The 20,118-nt window shown below is 41.1% G+C and overlaps 1 protein-coding gene across 1 annotated transcript in view; it reads right to left on the bottom strand.

Moving 5' to 3' along the window:
• Positions 1-3,716: 3,716 nt before the first annotated feature.
• LOC124712137 (vitamin K-dependent protein C-like) overlaps positions 3,717-20,118 on the bottom strand; it is an 82,474-nt gene continuing 66,072 nt past the window's right edge. Inside the window, exon 3 of the mRNA XM_047242436.1 lies at positions 3,717-3,894. Coding sequence (XP_047098392.1) covers positions 3,717-3,894 — 178 coding nt within the window. The remainder of the gene's footprint in view (positions 3,895-20,118) is intronic.

The raw sequence follows: 20,118 nt of genomic DNA, 5'->3' as shown, positions 1-20,118 counted from the left end.
AATGGGGCCAATTATCTTTCCTCCCATAATGCCGCACCGTACATTAACCCGCCAAGGTCGCTGATGTTCCACTTGTCGCAGCCATCGTGGATTTTCCGTTGCCCAATAATGCATATTGTGCCGGGTTACGTTACCGCTGTTGGTGAATGACGCTTCGTCGCTAAATAGAAAGCGTACAAAAAAACTGTCATCGTCTCGTAATTTCTCTTGTGCCCAGTGGCAGAACTGTACACGACGTTCAGAGTCGTCTCCATGCAGTTCCTGGTGCATAGAAATATGGTCCAGGTGCAATCGATGTTAATGTAGCATTCTCAACACCGACGTTTCTGAGATTCTCGATTCTCGTGCATTGTGTCTGCTACTGATGTGCGGATTAGCCGCGACAGCAGCTAAAATACCTACTTGGCATCATCATTTGTTGCAGGTCGTGGTTGACGTTTCACATGTGGCTGAACACTTCCTGTTTCCTTAAATAACGTAATTATCCGGCAAACGACATCACTTGGATGATGTCGTCCAGGATACCGAGCAGCATATATAGCACACGCCCTTGGGGCATTTTGATCACAATAGCCATACATCAACACGATATCGACCTTTTCCGCAATTGGTAAACGGTCCATTTTAACACGGGTAATGTATCACGAAGCAAATACCGTCCGCACTGGCGGAATGTTACGTGACTATTACAGTGCCATCTATCACAAAGCGAAAAAAGTGGTCCAACTAAAACATTCATATATCTTTACGTACTACGCGAATATGTAATAAAAATTGGGAGTTCCTATTTTTAAAAACGCAGTTGATATCCGTTTGACCTATGGCAGCGCCATCTAGCGGGCCAACCATAGCGCCATCTGGTTTCCCCCTTCAAGCTAGACGAGTTTCGTTCTTTGTAGTTTTTTCGTTTGACGCTTATTTCGTGAGATATTTGGCCCGGTCACTATCAATGGACCACCCTGTATATTTATTTTAGATAAAAAACCTTTATATTACAATGTTTGCATTTACTAAGTAAAATCACTAATCAATTGCCCAACTCTGCCCCTTTATTATGACTGCACGGTCTAATATGAATAACGCGAAATGACTGACATCATCTACGTACCGAACACTAGAAGACACTACTTTCAAAGATGATCTACGGTAGTGTGGAACCTCAGTGGAAATAAACTAACGTGATCACAGCTGTTTAGCTTTTGTAGCCCTAATAAGCCGAAGCAGTTTGCGATATCACCGTATGTACTCCGTCCGGTGCGTCGAAGTGATGGTTCTCGTACTCATCTGCGACGATTGATGAACTCCAGCCACAGATATACTCTTTCGAACACTAGGGCGGCAGAATGCAGTCCTCTGACTAATATACGCTAATACTGTATTCTCCTCTCTGTGTTTTACAGACAAGAAACGCGAACTCCCCGCTACAAGGGCAGAGTTCAGATATGGTCCCAACGTAAATATAGGCAGAGGATGTGCTCTCAATTACTGAACGCTGCGTACTCAACGACTTCCAGCCTGGATGTGAAGTCCAGAATCGTATAGGTTCGCAACAGTACAGTGCCTAACAGTTCTAACTATAAACCCTCCTGAGAGCAAAGATAGCAAGTCCATCCGTACAAACAAACTTGATTTCGAGCGGCCGTCACACACGGGTGCTCACAACAGAAGACCACGTCTCTCCACCGCTGGCTTCCCAGCAAGGTTCGGCTCCCCACCCTCTTAATTCCGAAAACGAATCATATTCCCGAAACCACGGAATATTCTCCCTCTCCACAAATTCTTCCGTACGCCGACCAACCATATTTTAGTCTTTTGTCGTCCAACGCGGAAGGTTTGCGAGGAAAAACCTATACTAGTACAATGGTACGCTTCTGAGTAAAAATCCTTGGAAATACCCCAGCCTTCGAGGTTTCTTTAACTTTCCTGTGGACAGTATCTATCTTACCCCTAGTGAGATATGTCTCTACATCCTTACATTTGTCCTCTAGCCATACTTCCTTAGCCATTTTGCACTTCCTGTCGATCTCATTTTTGAGACGTTTGTATTCCTTTTTGCCTGCTTCATTTACTGCATTTTTACATTTTCTCCTTTCAATATTTCTTCTGTTACCCAAGGATTTCTACTAGCTCTCGTCTTCATACCTACTTTATCCTCTGCTGCCTTCACTATTTCATCCTTCAAAGCTACCCATTCTTCTTATAGTGTATTTCTTTCCCTCATTCCTGTCAATCGTTCCCTTATGCTCTCCCTGAAACTCTCTACAACCTTTGGTTCTGTTTATCCAGGTCCCATCTCCTTAAATTCCCACTACAGTTCATAACCAATAGATTGTGGTGAGAGTTTACATCTTCCCCTGGAAATGTCTCACAATTTAAAACCTGGTTCCTAAATCTCTGTCTTACCATTATATAATCTATCTGAAACTTTCCAGTGCCTCCAGGCCTCTTCCATGTATACAACCTTCTTACATGATTCTTGAACCAAGTGTTAGCTATGATTAAGTTATGCTCTGTGCAAAATTCTACCAGGCAGCTTCCTCTTTCATTTCTTACCGCCATTCCATATTCACCTACTACGTTTCCTTCTCTTCCCTTTCATACTACCGAATTCCAGTCACTCAAGACTATTAAATTTTCGTCTCCCGTCATTATCTGAATAATTTCTTTTATCTCATCATACATTTCATCAATTTCTTCATCATCTGCAGAGCTAGATGTCATATAAACTTGTACTACTGTGGTAGGTGTGGGCTTCGTGTCTATCTTGGCCACAATAATGCGTTCACTATGCTGTTTGTAGTAGCTTACCCGCACTCCTATTTTTGTATTCATTATTAAACCCACTCCAGCTTTACCCATATTTCATTTTCTATTTATAACCCTGTATTCACCTGACCAGAAGTCTTGTTCCTGCCGCCACCGAACTTCACTAATTCCCATTATATCTAACTTTAACCTACCTATTTCCCTTTTTAATTTTTCTAATCTACCTGCCCGATTAAGGGATCTGACATTCCTCGCTCCGATCTGTAGAACGCCAGTTTTCTTCCTCCTGATAACGACGTCCTCCTGAGTAGTCCCCAACCGGAGATCCGAATGGGGGACTATTTTACCTCTGGAATATTTTACCCAAGAGGACGCCATCATCATTTAACCATACAATAAAGCTGCATGCCCTCGGGAAAAATTACGGCTGTAGTTTTCCCTTGCTTTCAGCCGTTCGCAGTACCAGCACAGCAAGGCCGTGTTGGTTAGTGTTACAAGGCCAGGTCAGTCATTCATCCAGACTGTTGCCCCTGCAACTACTGAAAAGGCTGCTGCGCTTCTTCAGGAACCACACCTTTGTCTGGCCTCTCAACAGATACCCCTCCATTGTGGTTGCACGACGGTACGGCTATCTGTATCGCTGAGGCACGCTAGCTTCCCCACCAACGGCAAGATCCATGGTTACAGCACGAAACTCGGTTGTCTCCATTGTCAGTCGGAGTCGACACAATGACCAATCGAGATAATTGTCAACAATGAACTGTACGCTGCAAATTGTTGTGAATCTTCGTACGATCCTGAGGATAATCAAGCTTACCAACTATGAAGGCGCAACAAAAATGTTTCGTTCCTTCATGGAAATTTACTAGACTTATCAAACCACCCTCGTACGTTCAGCAGCTGTGATCTGCCTCTCTCTCTGTCTCTGAAAGAACGACGTTACTTCTGGGCTACTCACGGCTCAGAGGAGGTTCCTCAGTCAGGAAGATAATAGACACGTCGTTGTCGGAACTGCTCGTTGTGTTGAAATCCGGGTACGCCTTGGCCCAGGTGGAGACGGTGATCCAGGCCGAGTACTCGTCCTCCCGCTGATGGATGCCTCCCAGGCGGATGGTGTACTTTTTAGCCCTGCGACAGTAAATTTCGAATTTCCAGTTTCAGGGCTGAGACTTTGACACTACTAATTTTTACGAATGGCAGAATGGTAACCAGTAATAGGAACATTCAAAAGCAGCTGAAACCTCAGTAAGTTCCTGTTAAGCTGTATTAGGTGCACATTGCTGATGTCTACAGATATATTGTGCTTTTGCAGAAAGCGCTAGGAAACCAAAGAACGTCTACAGTCCGTGACACGTAACGTACACAGAACATGCACTACTAGTTGGAGGTGACTTTAACGTCCCGAGTATAGACTGGGATGACTATGGATTTATTGCGGCGCGTACAGGTCTAGAGTCGTGCGAGGTACTTTAGATCTGTTTTCTGAAAACTGTGCTGAGCAGCTAGTTCGGCAGCCCACATGCAGTGGAAATATCTTAAACATAGTAGCTGAAAATACGCGGGACCGTATCAATAATGTCAATCTAGAAACGGGGATTACCGATTTTAATGTCGTTACAGCAACTATGGTTACGAAAGGTAATAAATCAGTCAACACGGGTAGGCGAGTGTTTCTTCTAGTAAGAGCAGATAATCAGTTGTTAGCAGCCGGCCCGTGTGGCCGAGCGGTTCTAGGCACTTCAGTCTCGAACCGTGCGACGGCTCCGGTCGCAAGTTCGAATCCTGCCTCGGGCATGGGTGTGTGTGCTGTCCTTAGGTTAGGTTTAAGTACTTCTAAGTTCTAGGGGACTGATGACACCAGATGTTAAGTCCAATCAGAGCCACTTGAACCATTTGAGTTGTTAGCATCTCAGTTAGACTACTACGACTAGCAAAGGTTAGTATAGATTTGTGCCTTTGTGAAAAGGTCTATGCGCGAAACATACAACTGCTACCATCGTCGTATCTTACAAGCAAAACTCTCCAGATTTAGTGTTAAAGTCGCTCAGTAGATAGTCCATCAGAAACTGAACACAGATGAAGCATGAAAACAGGAAGAAAGTGTACTGAACTGGGAGAAAAGAAGCGAAATAGGAACAGTAAACTGGCCAACCTCAAGATGTGCAACATCGAGGGAGTTACAGCAACACGGAGTAGTGTGTGTGTGGGGTCACTGTTAGTGCCAGGTGGGAAATATGTGATCAAATCCTCCAGGTACTTGTGTGGAACAAATAGGAGGTACGTACATCTCGAGTTCACGTCGTTACAACTTGTAAACAGACGTACACAACGACGCAGCACAAATCTGAATACAGGGAACAGAAATGTCAATGACCAGAGAGTTCATAATTTCGCTATGACCGGACAGTTCATAATTTCATCAAAAAGAAAAAAAAATTGGTCGCGAGGGAGGTTTGAACGCAGACATCCCCCTTCCCAGTCCAACACCGCAACCGCATAACCAACACGCCGTGGTTTTTCTGTCTCCGTCGATGTTAAACATGTTAACCTTTCACCGTTCATTGTTTCCATTTTGTTTCTTTTTTCGTGGTTCAGTACACTTTCTTCCTGTCTTCATGCTTGATCTGCGTTCAGTTTTTGACAAGCTGTCCATAGCGCCATCTCACCATTAAATCTGAGGGGGATGCGCTGGGGAGTTTCCGTTGTTAGCAAAATATCTGTGTAAGAACCCGAGACATTCAAAATGGCTCTGAGCACTATGCGACTTAACTTCTGAGGTCATCAGTCGCAAACCTAACTAACCTAAGGACATCACACACATCCATGCCCGAGGCAGGATTCGAACCTGCGACCTAGAACCGCACGGCCACTCCGGCCGACAGAAAATTCAAAATCGCTAAATGGACTTAAGGCTTTCGTCCAGCCTCTTGTTGACCAGTATGGTGTGGCAGCTGAAGATAGTGAAACAAAATCCCAAGTTATAAATTTCACGTGCAAGAAATCGTTCACGCAGGAAAATCGTACAAACATACCATCAATTGACCATCAGACAGACTCTCGTATGGATGTCATCTGTAATAAGCATCACTGAAAGATTTGAATGCACAACAGTCACCAGGTCCGGATGGAATCCTAGTTCGGTTTTACAAAGCATACTCTAGGGCATTAGCCATTACCGAGCATCCATTTATCGCAAAGTCCCAAGGAACTGGAGATAAGGGCAGGCGGCTACTGTTTATAAGAAGGGTAAAAGAAGAGACCCGTAAAACTTACAGACCAATATCTCTAACTTCGGTTTGCTCCTGAATCCATCTCGGTATAGATATAACAAATTTTCTTGAGACCAAGAAGCTTATGTCCACGAATCAGCACTGTTTTAGAGAGAATTGCTTGTGCGAAACACAACTTGCCCTTTTCTCACACGATATACTGCGAACTATGGATGAATGGCGACAGACAGGTTCCACATTTCGAAACGACGCCCCATTGCAAGCTGCTAACGGAGGCACGAACATGTGGAATAGCTCCACGGATATGTGACTTTTTGAGCAATAGCACACAGTATGTTATCGTCGACGGATCGTCAGAGAGAAAGATATCCTCAGGAGTGCTCCGGAGAAGTACGACCGCTTTTTTTCTATTTACATAAATGATTTGGCGGACAGGGTGAAAAGACGCCTGCGGTTGCTTACTGATGATGCTCTAACGTACGGTAACGTATCGAAGTTGACTGACTGTAGATGGATACAAGGTGACTTGAATAAAATTTCTAATGGAGGTGATGAATTGCAGCTAGCTCTAAATGTGGAAAAATATATGTTAACGCGGATGAATAGGAAAAACAACAGTATTAGTCGTGTCCTACCTGACACAGCCACGACATTTAAATATCTGGGCATTACGTTGCAGAGCGATGTGAAATGGGACGAGCATGTGAAGACTTCGGTTTAGTCGGAGAATTTTAGGAAAGTGCGCTTCATCTGTAAAGGAGACCGCATATAGGACGCTGGTACAACCTATTCTTGAGTACTGCTGGAGTGTTTGGGATATGTAGCACGTTGGATTAAACGAAGACATCGAAACAATTCAGAGGTTGCCCGCTACATTTGTTACCGGTAGGTGGGAACAACACGTAAGAGCTACGGAGATTCTTTGGGAACTCGAATGGGAATCCCTCGAGAGAAGGCGACATTCTTTTCGAGGAACGCTGCTGAGAAAATTTCGATAATTGGCTTTTGAACCTGACTGACGAGCGCTTCTACGGCCGCCAACATACAGTGAGGGCAAGGACCACAAAGATAAGATACGGGAAATTAGAGCTCGTACGGACGCATATATACGGTCGTCTTTCCCTCGCTCTGCTTGCATATGGAAGAGGCAAGAGAACGGTTAGTAGTTGTCCAAGGTACTTTCTGCCACGCGCCATATGGTGGATTGCGGATTATCTATGAATATACAGATGTAGATATAGATGACTATCGTACTTACAAAAATTGTGTGAATGTCTACTGTGTCGTGAGCTGGCGATAACATTCCAAAAGAACAAAAGAGAGAGAAATCCAAATGTAGTAGAAAATTTACTCAGTTCTTCAATAAACTCAGCTCAGACTGCGGCCCAGTGTCTTGGTTGTGATAGCATCGTGCTCAAATATCCAAAGGTATTGCCCATCTTACACCACGTGCTTCGCCATACGTTAATCTCAGCGAAAGTAGTGCAGATAACTAAAGCCCTCATTACACTCCAGTGACTGGTGGTTAGCACGTTCAACACGTCATCACTGTCTGCAGGAGTTTCTCATCAAAGCTTCTCACGAAAGTTCCTCGTGAAATAAAAATGCTAGCAAATTAGCTTAAGTTGTTCATCTGACAGAATATTAAAGTAAAACGACAAATCTTTTCCTCTCGTTTCATTAACACACTGAGACGACGCAACCCTGTCTAACACAAACAGGCAGGCAAACTTTTATACACATTTATCAATGCTGCAACGTGTTGAGTAGCTGTTTGTACTGACAGATAGCCATACCAGTCACGTCACACGGAACTCTCTTGGGTTGTAACAGTTTTTCTGTGAGAATTCGTTTACTGCAATTGGACATTGGCGTATTGTGATACCCATGCTCCTGTTGCTGTCCTCGTGCTGGTAGATCATGCAGTCACAATTTGGTGACCACTGTGCTGTTTCCACCCTACGTGGCTGCAACTTGGAACAGACTAAATGGTCTAGTGCCAGAAATTAATGGGATCTGGACCCTTTTGAAGCTGATCACAATAAAATACATCGGTTTACATCGAGAGAAAATAAATACCAAACGTAACCAACAACGTACTGTGGAACCCATTGCCTGTACGAGGAAGTGGGAGACTAACACAGACCTACATGTTGATACAGCATACTCGAAATCCTTCCATGACAATTCGAACTGTGTATTTCACCTATCTTTATGTCTAGTGCAGTCGTTCATTTCTGGGGCCCAAATACACTTGTTGAGATTGGTGCACAAGCAAATGAAGGGCAAACAAATCTCATAAAATCTTAATATAAAGGGTGTACCAAGAGAAATAATCAGTATTCAGGGATATGACAAGAACAGTCATTTGAAGAAAAGCTTCATATGGACTTCTGTGCTGAATGACCTCTGAGATAGAACACATCTAATGTACAGTGTTATTCTTTCTTGTTATTCAGTACGTTGTGAGGTTTACACAAATATACACCTACAGCAGTTAGTAAACCAGTAAATGTGTAAACCAGTGTATTTATGTCTCAGTTTCCATTTTCTACCTACTGACTCGTTTCACCCATTTGTTCACTGGTAAACGAAAACTTACCCACAACCTACACTTTCGATCTACTATAATCAACTTTTTAGTTCTAACTAAATTTCATTTCAATTAGTTACAAAAATTGCTAAAAATAAATTTCTGTCATATCATGTTCACCAATCTCCAAAACAATTTTTTTTTCATAAAAAGGTGAACCTAAGAAAATAAAATTTAATATGTTTTTTTATAAATGGTCAATGTAATACAATAAAATTTACTATTGTTTTTATAAAAGTGAACTTAAGAAAATAAATAAAATGTATTATGGTGAATGTAAAATGTATCTTTTATTATTAAAGGGTGTATGAGCATACACCCTGGAATTATATATTGAAATTCCAGGGATCTGCTTTGAGAACCCTGGAATAATAAATTCATTATCAAAAAATCCAAAATTTTCACATTGTGAATCAATACCCTGAAATTCATTATAACTGTTTTTAAATTTCTTTGTTCTTTCATATTTCATTTTCATCTGTTCATTTTCAAGTATCTGAAAATACCAGTCAGAAATTAATTTAAAAAATCTATCTGGTAAAATAATCTTAAACTCTTTATTAAGCACAACACAAAGTTTTTCTTCATATAGTATATAAATATTCACATCCAGTAACATTATATAAAACATTTATCGCTAACTCCCAAAATATTTTAATCTCTTTTGAGTCAGTTGCATTGTTGAGCTTCTTGCTTAGAGTCTCCATTAATGCACAAAAAAATTTATTAGGTCTTTTTTTTTAAATTTGTAATGACCATATGGTAATGTATCTATTATATTTTCCAATATATATCTTTTGTCATCATGAGGACTCAATACTTTCTTGTTTGTTTCAACTGCATGTATTTTGTTTTCACCTTGAATTACATTAATCCTTCTGACTGTTATCTATTTTTAAAAAAACTATCTTTATAATCTTCTAGGTTATTCTATTTTTGTCAGTACATTTTTTAACCGCTTAAAATTTTTCTCTATTTTCTTTCCTACTTTATAAGCATACATTTTAGTGCTCAGACCATAAAATTCTTCCATTATTTTTCTATTGCATTCATCTTTCAGTTTCCTTGCAACTTTCTTTTTGCCTTGTGGAATACCATAGACATTATTTTCACGATAATCACTAGTAACAAACTTATTAAATATCGATTTCGTACCTTAATAAAAATTTTGTGTTTTTTATATTATAGATATAACTGTCTGTATCTTATTAACACAACTCCATATCTTCTACATATTTCAGTATCATTATTCTATTGTGAAAATCATGAGTCAGTTATTTAGATAAATCAAGTATATGCATCCCAACATAGATAGGTTTATTAAATTTCATGTTCGTCCTATACATATGAATAGCAGCAAGATTTTCATTAAATAAAATTCTCACTTTAAAGTTTCGCTTTGATAATTATCACGTTTTTCTCCATCTGCACTAATTTTATGTCAACTCTATTTCTAATGTCTTCCAGAGGATTGCCAAAGACAAAATTATGAAATCTTTCTCAGGATCATTTGTGGTTTTAGTTCTCATTTCTGTATTTCTTTACACTTCCTCAAACAGTCCAAATGCCTAAATTTGAAAACTCTATGTATTTTTGTTAATTTCATTCCTAGTGATAAATGCTGCTTAAGATTTCTATAATGAACTACATATTGATTTTGGTTTCTAAAGTAGTGAACAATTTGTTTTGTTTACTTACAAAGACAATTTTATTTTCAGAAACTAATGGTTCATTACATAATTCTTTTGGATGCTTTAAATCTACTTCAAAAATATATTCAGATTCATCAGAACCTGAAATTTCACTTATTGTTGTACCATGAACAGAATCTGGATTATCTCATTCAAATTCACCATATGATAAATACTGACTCATGGCATATCCATATAAAGTATTGACATCTACTATGCCTGAATTCAATATGTTTTCACTATCAAGACCCCTCATATATTTTTTGATTGCTGCAACATATCTTTCACAACAATGTGATATTCCTCTTCATATTCCCTTTTCAATCATTAAACTACATCACAATGATGTAACAAATCAAGTGGTTGTTTAGTTATTTTCAACATTGCATCCCAAGATAACTCTGGTGCAGTAAAGTACAAAGATGTGTAGAAATCATATTCCTTTATAAAAGTTTTTCTAAAATCTTCAAATCCATCAGACAATACCAGTACATGAGTTTAAGATATATATATTATGATATTGACCAAGACATTTAATATTAAATTTTTTCCAAAGTGTTTTTGCTTATTTATAATCTTCATCACTTATTTCACAGTCATTAAGTTTATTATGGAATTCTTCTTTCGCTGGTAATTGTGTCTATTCGAATTTTTGACCAAGAATCCATGTAATCATGTGGATATATACCTTTTCTCATCATTAAATCGACTTACTATTCTGTTGGATGGTGACTGATTAAATTCGGAACAATAAACCATCTAACCAAATGTTAAATGAATGTTAGACACTGTAATTTATGTTAATTATCTTTTTGCTGATGTTCATGTGTAGTCTACAGTTCTTTTAATATTTGGTTGGTTGTTTTATTGTTGTTTCGAATTTAATCAATCGTTGTTCAACAGAAAAATATTTGTTAATTTTATTTTCATTTCACATTTAATAATTATCTCTCCATTTTGAGCTTAATTAATTTACTTCCATTCTTAAGTTGATTAATTTCCTCTATATTCCAATAAGAGAAATGCGTCATTACTCTACTTTCTCCACTTTGATGCTGATTAATGTCATCTCTATTCCAATAAGTTTAATTTATCATTACTTAATTTAGCTTAGTTTCAAGTTAATTTTTAGCAGTTGATGTAACGACCACTGAAGTACGTGTTGAATTTTTGTGTATATAGCCAATGACCGCTCCATTATTTTTATCAAAAAAGTTGAATTTTTTTGGGGGCATGTTTGGAATAGTCTTATTTTTTTTCTTATTGAAAGTAATCTTGGAAATTCAGAGATTAAAAAATTTAATCTTTCAAGATCTTAAACAAACTAAACAACAAATAAAAATTATATTATTCTTCGGTAAATTCGACCTCCATTGTGCTCTTTAGGAATTTCTTCTTGTGGAAAATAGTCTTTATATTATTTACTGATATCAGTTTCGCTTTCTACACTAGAAAACGAAGCGTTTTCTTTTAAATTACATTTGTTATTGCCTTAAGAGCATTCTGTATTTATTTGTTTCTACTACTTTAAAAAATAATCCTTTAATTCACAACAGAATCGTCTTCCTCATCACAACCTGTAATTTTTACATTACCATTTTTATGTAAAATTAAGTCCAAACCTTCTACTTTGTTTCTTCATCTAGAAAGCCATGAAATTTTTCTCTCGTTTCTTAGTAATACATTTTATTCTTGTAGGATGGATATAAAATATTAGCATTTCAATTTTCCTCCATTTACTACTACAAATTTTCAGTAAGCTATAAACAATTGTCACTACAATAAGTTCTCTTATAGAATATTTCTTTTTATTAGTAGTAGATATTATTCTCAACTCCCATTTACACAGGAAAAAAATATTAGGTTTGTGTAAAAGTAATTAGAATTAGAGATGCAAAATTATTAATAAAGATATAAAATTTAATTGTTTTCGAAAAGTAGTTGAAACTGGGTGGTTGAAAGCATACCGCTGTGCTAATATTACCTATATGAACAGATGTTTATAGTAGAAGAAAAGTGTATGTTCTGGGTAAGTTTTCATTTTCTTGTGAATGAGAGAGTGAAACGAATGCGTAAGCTAGAAAATGAAAACTGTGCCCGAAGCTACATTTTTCATGTAGTTAAGCGCTACAACAGGTGTTTTACAAAGCATGCAAGGTAGCAGACTATATGAGGCGTGCACTGGGAGTGCAAGGTCCTCATCAATCGCCACTTTGCATGATTGTTGGGTTGGGTTTTTTGGGGAAGGAGACCAGACAGCGAGGTCATCGGTGTCATCGGATTAGGGAAGGACGGAGAAGGAAGTCGGCCGTGCCCTTTCAAAGGAACCATCCCGGCATTCGCCTGGAGCGATTTAGGGAAATCACGGAAAACCTAAATCAGGATGGCCGGACGCGGGATTCAGCCGTCGTCCTCCCGAATGCGAATGCATGATTGTAATTAGGGTAGTAATGACCAGCAAATTTACGGCTATTAGCACTATTCTAACAGAGGTGGCTGTGGGATGAGGAATGAGAATGTACTGCATTGCGTTAGGTGCAAACAATACTGAGGACTGAGTTTCGTTCGTGATTTTCGTAGGGAGTTGGTGGTTTGAAGGAATCAGCATGTTAGCCTGGTGGTCAAATACTACAACCTACAGCGCCCCAGGGGTTCCTGGCCCTATACTTCCGTAAATCACCCATTCCTATTTCTTTTTAATCGTGGGCAGAGGAGCTCAATGTGCCCATATAGACGCTTTTGGCAAGGAAGCATCTGGAAAGTGTTTCGGGAGAGCGTCGTCTCCCAGAGGCGACAGCAGGATATACTGATGTGACGTAATCAATGTTTCCTGCGCGCCCACAGTCGGACGAGAGACGTGTTCATTGATTAAAATTTTGTTAAAATTTCGCTATTGGACACTTGCAGCAGCGGAGCGGCAAGCTGCACTAGAATTTGATAGAAATAGGACACTCATGTTGCAGCGTACGTCCAATAAGGGCGCAGTACTTTGCATCGATACGAAGTAATTGCGGGGTAGTTGTGTGCCTTATCCGGAAATGCGGATAATGTCAGGGGACTGTGCCATGTACGTGCGGCGCGGTGGTTGAGGGGGCATCGCACCTTTTCTGCATAACAGCGCTGTGTGGACAGCCAGCCAGGCACCCCGTCATTGAAAAGCAGAATAGGCAATATACTCGACTCTGGCCGTAGTGCGATCAGCCTTGCAGTTTACAGAAGTTAAACAGTAGCCATTGAGCCACTGAGCATTGCAGAACTTTCTCGCATTTAGTTCTGGGATTAGATTCTGCTGGAAAGAACGTGACGTAGAATCTTGTGCTCTCATCCAGTTAAGGGGAAGTGCCAAACCGCATTGCTAGGTTTTATACTTGTACATTTGTGTTATACTTCTTTCTCATTATTGAGATATTACTCGTAATTTGTCCACATTTAAGAGGCATCACCTCGTTAATTCGATTTCTTAGTGCATGTAAATTCTGAAACAGAATAAATCTAATTACCTTTTCCGGTATTTTAGGGTACATATATTGACAGTCCAAACCTTTCCTTTCATCAAGTCTCAATTTTTGGTGGGGTTATGTTAACAATTTAAACGGATAATTATTTTCTAAGAGGCCAGCGACCTCCCCCAATCCGATTCTTCTTCAGAGGCCAGGACTGCATAGCCAGATGTTATTAAGCGCGTAAGAATCGCATTGAGGGAATTTATAATAGAATTCCGAGTTCAGCAAACAGTTTATCTGCCTATTGCCTCATGGTAGAAAAGAGAATTCAGAGGCCGCTTCCCAAGCATCGGTTAAAAAGTACATTTTTCTTTTTAACACGTACACCTTAAATTACAGCTGCTATGCAGCCAATAACAAACGTTCTAATATATCACAGTCAACTTCTGCGCTTCATATCTCTTGGGAGAACATGCATTGCTTGTGTGTGTGTCTCTCCACGTTTCTTAATGAGGGCAGCAGCATCCATAGTGCGATACCCATGATGCGATCGAACAGTTCATCAAGCATATTCACCTTTCGTTTGCCCATCTCAGACTTCATCCAGAAGCATAAACAAGAATCTAATGAGAATCTTGGTGGCCAGTTAATTGTACTGCCACGACACAGTTAACTGATGCTTTTCACTGATACACTCTCCACCTCTCACAATACTTCACTCACAACACAGCATGTGCAGCTGTACCATAGGGGTCGCCCACTGCCTGGCGATATCAGGATGTGTCGTTAGACGTAATAAAATACGAGGGTTGTTTTTTAAGTAAGGGCCGTTTTTATTTTTAAAAAAAGATACAAATACTTTTTAAAAAAACTTTTATTTTCTGATTCTACACTCTTTTACCTATTTTTCTACATAGTTGCCTTGTTTATTTAAGCACTTGTCATACCGTACAACTAAGTACTTAATTCCCTCATCAAAGAATTCGGCCGCCTGCTCCGACAGCCAAGAGTTCACGGCCGCTTTCACTTCATCGTCGTCATTGAAGCGCTGCCCGCCAAGATGGTGTTTCAGGTACCGGAAAAGGCGAAAATCGCTAGGAGCAAGGTCGGGGCTGTATGGTGCATGATCCAAAACTTCCCAGCCAAAAGAATCAATCAAATCCCGAGTCTTTTGAGAGGTGTGAGGCCTAGCGTTATCGTGCAGGAGCAAAACTCCTTTTTTCAGCCTGCCATGCCTTTTGTTTTGAATTGCTCTGCGGAGCTTCCTTAGAGTTGCACAGCAGGCATCTGAGTTGACTGTCGTTCCTCGTAGCATGAAGTCCACTAGCAAAATACCGCGCCGGTCCCAGAACACAGTTTCCATAATCTTGGGCTTTGACAGCGTCTGTTTGGCTTTGACCTTGATGGGTGAGGTTGTGTGTCACCATTCCATCGATTGTCGGTTGCTTTCGGGAGTGATATGGGATACCCATGTTTCATCTGCAGTGACAATGTAACTCAACATGTCATCCCCTTCTTCCTCGTAACGAATCAAAAAGTCCAATGAAGTGGCAAATCTCTTCCCTTTGTGGTCCTCTGTGAGGAGTGTGGGTACCCACTGAGAACACAGTTTCTTAAAGTTTAGGTTTTCAGACACAATTTTGTACAAAACCGATCTTGAAACTTGTGGAAATTCCAAAGAAAGAGTGGAAATTGTGAATCTTCTGTCCTCACGAATCTCTGTTTCGACTGCAGCCACCAAATCATCAGTGATCACAGAGGGCCGGCCTGAACGTTCTTCGTCACGGACATTTTGACGGCCATTTTTAAACTCTCTAACCCATTGACGCACTTTACCTTCACCCATTGCATTCAAGCCGTAAACTTCTGTTAACTGACGATGAATTTCTGCAGCTGAGAGGCTTGTCGCGGTCAAAAAACGTATCACTGACCGTATCTCAAACGCGGCGGGCGATTCAATAATCGTAAACATTATAAAGTAGCACAGCGATGCGTACACGTCAGCTACAGAGCTGCAACTTGGCATCAGTGTGAACGGGAAGGATGTCGGCAAGTGGCGCGGTGGCTTGTTGCGGCGTCCGCGCGAACTACGGGACTATACGCGCGAACGGCCCTTACTTAAAAAAACAACCCTCGTAGTATTCAAGATTATTCTATTCATACTCAGAATGCAGTGTCTTATGCGACAACGGGGCTACGTAATCCGGAGAGGAATTCGCGGAATCCAATAGCGGACTCACAGATGCCGAGGGGGCTCATCAGTTGGGATTGGAAGTCGATGGTACCCTGATGGGGCGATCTGCCGCCTTCTGGCAAGGTAGGCACGCCCCGTTGGTGATTCTGTTTGGAGAGGGCGGTGACCGCGACCTATGTGTTGAATTCACGCACCGTTTTGGGCAGTACTCACTGCCTCACTGCCTCACTGATCACTGCCCGGTTTGTTCCATCAGGCAGGCGGCGATATCAGATGCAGTGATGTGCTGAGCGCTGAAACTGCCCCATCGGTATGGAACGCCATCACACTCGTGAGACGCTGGAGTTGTAGGGTAGCTTCTGCTCTGGACCCGTGGACTACCCGTCATTGCTGGCTACTGTGCTGACATTAGGACTGGATTCTGAACTTCGTTATCTATGGAAATGGAAATGAGCGTTTGGCGTCATTGGCCGGGAGGCCCCTTACGGGGCAGGTCTGGCCGCCTTGATGCAGGTATTATTACATTCGACGCCACATTGGGCGACCTGCGCGCCGGATGGGGATGAAATGATGATGGAGACAACAAACACCCAGCCCCTGAGCGGAGAAAATCCACGACCCAGCCGGAAATCGAGCCCGGGCCCCTTAGGACGGCAGTTCGTCACGCTGACCATTTAGCTATCGGGGCGGACTTCGTTACCTACGGCAGCGGATAGCTGATCGTCTCGTGGGGCAGCAAGTGTAAGGCCAACATTAAAACACTCTCACCCACGTTATCATAACCAGAGAATCAACTGCGAACGACATGGCCGCCGTGGATACTCCTGATTAGTGCTGTAGGCTAATGGGGTGAAGTATTTATGTCGTCGACGGCGCCCTACGGCGTCATCCTAAGTGATCAAATCGGTTCTGATTTCTCGACTCGTTAGCGGTCTTCACTTGCTCTACATTGGCTTAACGAATTTCATACAGCGTATTTACTGCTTAGTCAAAGCTCGGAAAAAGCAGGGTGATACGGGAAGATTTCAGTTAGGTTACATCATGGTCAGATAGAGATTTCGATATCAGTTATTGGATATTAATCCTTACCCAGGAGTAGATATAGACTCAGATCACAATGCAGTAGTGATGAAGATTGGGCTGAAGTTTAATAGATTAATCAGTAAGAATCAATACGCAAAGAAGTGGGATACAGAAGTACTAAGGAATGACGAGATACGCTTGAATTTCTCTATGGCTGTAGATACAACGATAAGGGATAGCTCAATAGGCAATACAATTGAAGAGGAGTAGAACGCTCTAAAAAGAGCAATCACAGAAGTTGGAAGCAAAAATAGTTAAAAAGCAGGGAACTGGGAAGACGTCATGGCTAAGAGAAGAAATATTTCAGTTGGTCGATGAAAGAACGAAGTGCAAATTGTTCAGGGAAATTCAGGAATACAAAAATACAAAAAAACCGATGAGTTAAATAAATAGGAAACTCAGGGAAGCTAAGAAGACGAGGCTACATCAAAAACGTGAAAAAATCGAAGAAGAAATGGTTATAGAAAGGACTGACTCACCATATAGGAAAGTCAAACTAACCTTTGGTGAAATCAAAAATAAGGTTGGTAAGAATAAGATTGCAACAGGTATTCCATTGTTAAATGCAGAGGAGAGAGTCGATAGTTGGAAAGGGCACATTGAAGGCCTCTATGAGAGGGAAGCGTTGTCTGATGCGATAGAAGAAGAAACATGAGTCGATTTAGAGGAGATAGGAGATCAAATTTTATAATCAGAATTTAAGAGAGCTTTGGAGGATTTAAGATCAAATAAGGCAGATGGGATGGATAGCCTTCTACTAGAGTTGTTAAAATCATTGGGGGAAGTGGCAACAAAACGATTACTCACGTCGTTGTGTAGAGTGTATGAGCCCGGCGACATACCATCTGAATTTCGGAAAAATATCATGCACACAATTCCGAAGACCGCAAGTGCTGATAAGTGCGAGAGCTTAACAACTCATTCATCCCCCAAGTTTCTGACAAGAATAATATACAAAATAGTGGAAAAGAGAATTGAGGATACGTCACATGAAAACCACTTTCGCTTTGCAAAGGTGAAGGCGCCAGAGAGGCAATTCGGACGTTGCGGTCGACAATGGAAGCAAGAGTATGAAAAGTTAAGACAGGTTCTTACGATTTTTCGAACTTGAAAAAGCGCTCGACAATGTAAAATGGTGCCAAATGTTCGAAATTCTGAGAAAAATATGGATAGACTATAGGGAGAGACGGATAATATAGAACTGCAGAAGTGCCAAGAGGGAATAATAACAGTGGACGACCAAGAACGAAATGCTCGGATTAAAAAGAGTATAAGACAGGGATGTAGTCTATCGGCCCTACTGTTCAATCTTTACATCGAAGAAGCAAAGCTGCGTGGGATTAGCCGAGCGGTCTCGGGCGCTGCAGTCATGGACTGTGCGGCTGGTCCCGGCGGAGGTTCGAGTCCTCCCTCGGGCATGGGTGTGTGTGTTTGTCCTTAGGATAATTTAGGTTAAGTAGTGTGTAAGCGTAAGGACTGGTGACCTTAGCAGTTAAGTCCCATAGGATTTCACACACGTTTGAACATTTTGAAGAAGCAAAGATGGACATAAAAGAAACGCTCAGGAATGGAATTAAAATTCAAGGCCAAAGGATATCAATAACACGATTCGATAATGACATTGTTATCCTGATTAAAAGTGAAGAAGAATTACAGGATTTGCAGAATGGAATGAATATTCTAATGAGTACTGAATATGGATTGAGAATAAATAGAAGAAAGACAAAAGTAATGATAAATAGCAGAAATGAGAACAGCGAGAAACTTAACATCAGTATTGATGGTAACGAAGAAGATAAAGGTAAGGAATTCTGCTACCTAGGCAGCAAGATAACCATCGACGGATGGAGCAAGGAGGACATCACAAGCAGACTAGCACCGGCAAAAAGGGCTTTCCTAGCCAAGAGAAGGCTACTAGTATCAAACATAGACCATTATTGGAGGAGGAAATTTCTGAGAATGTACGTTTGAAGCACAAAATCGTATGGTAGTGCAACATGGGCTGTGGGAACCCGAACAGAAGAGTCGAAGCATTTGAGATGTGGTGTTACAGACGAATGTTGAGAATTAGGTGGACTGATAAGGTAAGGAATGAGGAGGTTCTGCGCAGAATCGGAGAGGAAAGGAATATGTGGAAAACATTGACAAGAAGAAAAGACAGGATGATAAGACATCTGTTAAGACATCAGGGAATGATTTCCATGGTACTAGAGGGTAAAACCTGTAAGGGAAGACAGAGATTGGAATGTGCTGAAACGTTTAGGTTTCCCAGCTGGTGACTGGTGACACAGCCGCATGATTGAATATCACCGACTTATAAAATTTTACTCTCCCATATCCTTACTAATCTGTAGTGTAACAATGCATACAGCGAGCTAATTTAATGGGAGAAAGACATGCGAGGAAAGAAGTTGAAAGCAACGAGGTAGATTGGGCTAGAATAAAACGTCAAAGACGGTGGGTGGGAGAGACACATACGTCTACATCTACTTCTACATTTATACTCCGCAAGCCACCCAACGGTGTGTGGCGGAGGGCACTTTACGTGCCACTGTCATTACCTCCCTTTCCTGTTCCAGTAGCGTATGGTTCGCGGGAAGAACGACTGTCTGAAAGCCTCCGTGCGCGCTCTAATCTCTCTAATTTTACATTCGTGATCTCCTCGGGAGGTATAAGTAGGGGGAAGCAATAATATTCGATACATCATCCAGAAACGCACCCTCTCGAAACCTGGCGAGCAAGCTACATCGCGATGCAGAGCGCCTCTCTTGCAGAGTCTGCCACTTGAGTTTGCTAAACATCTCCGTAACGCTATCACGGTTACCAAATAACCCTGTGACGAAAAGCGCCGCTCTTCTTTGGATCTTCTCTATCTCCTCCGTCAACCCGATCTGGTACGGATCCGACACTGATGAGCAATACTCAAGTATAGGTCGAACGAGTGTTTTGTAAGCCACCTCCTTTTTGATGGACTACATTTTCTAAGGACTCTCCCAATGAATCTCAACCTGATACCCGCTTTACCAACAATTAATTTTATATGATCGTTCCACTTCAAATCGTTCCGCACGCAAACTCCCAGATATTTTACAGAAGTAACTGCTAGCAGTGTTTGTTC

The sequence above is a fragment of the Schistocerca piceifrons genome, chromosome 8 (genome assembly GCF_021461385.2).
Source record: "Schistocerca piceifrons isolate TAMUIC-IGC-003096 chromosome 8, iqSchPice1.1, whole genome shotgun sequence".
NCBI classification, from domain to species: domain Eukaryota; kingdom Metazoa; phylum Arthropoda; class Insecta; order Orthoptera; family Acrididae; genus Schistocerca; species Schistocerca piceifrons.
This window is presented reverse-complemented; position numbering and strand designations above follow the sequence as displayed.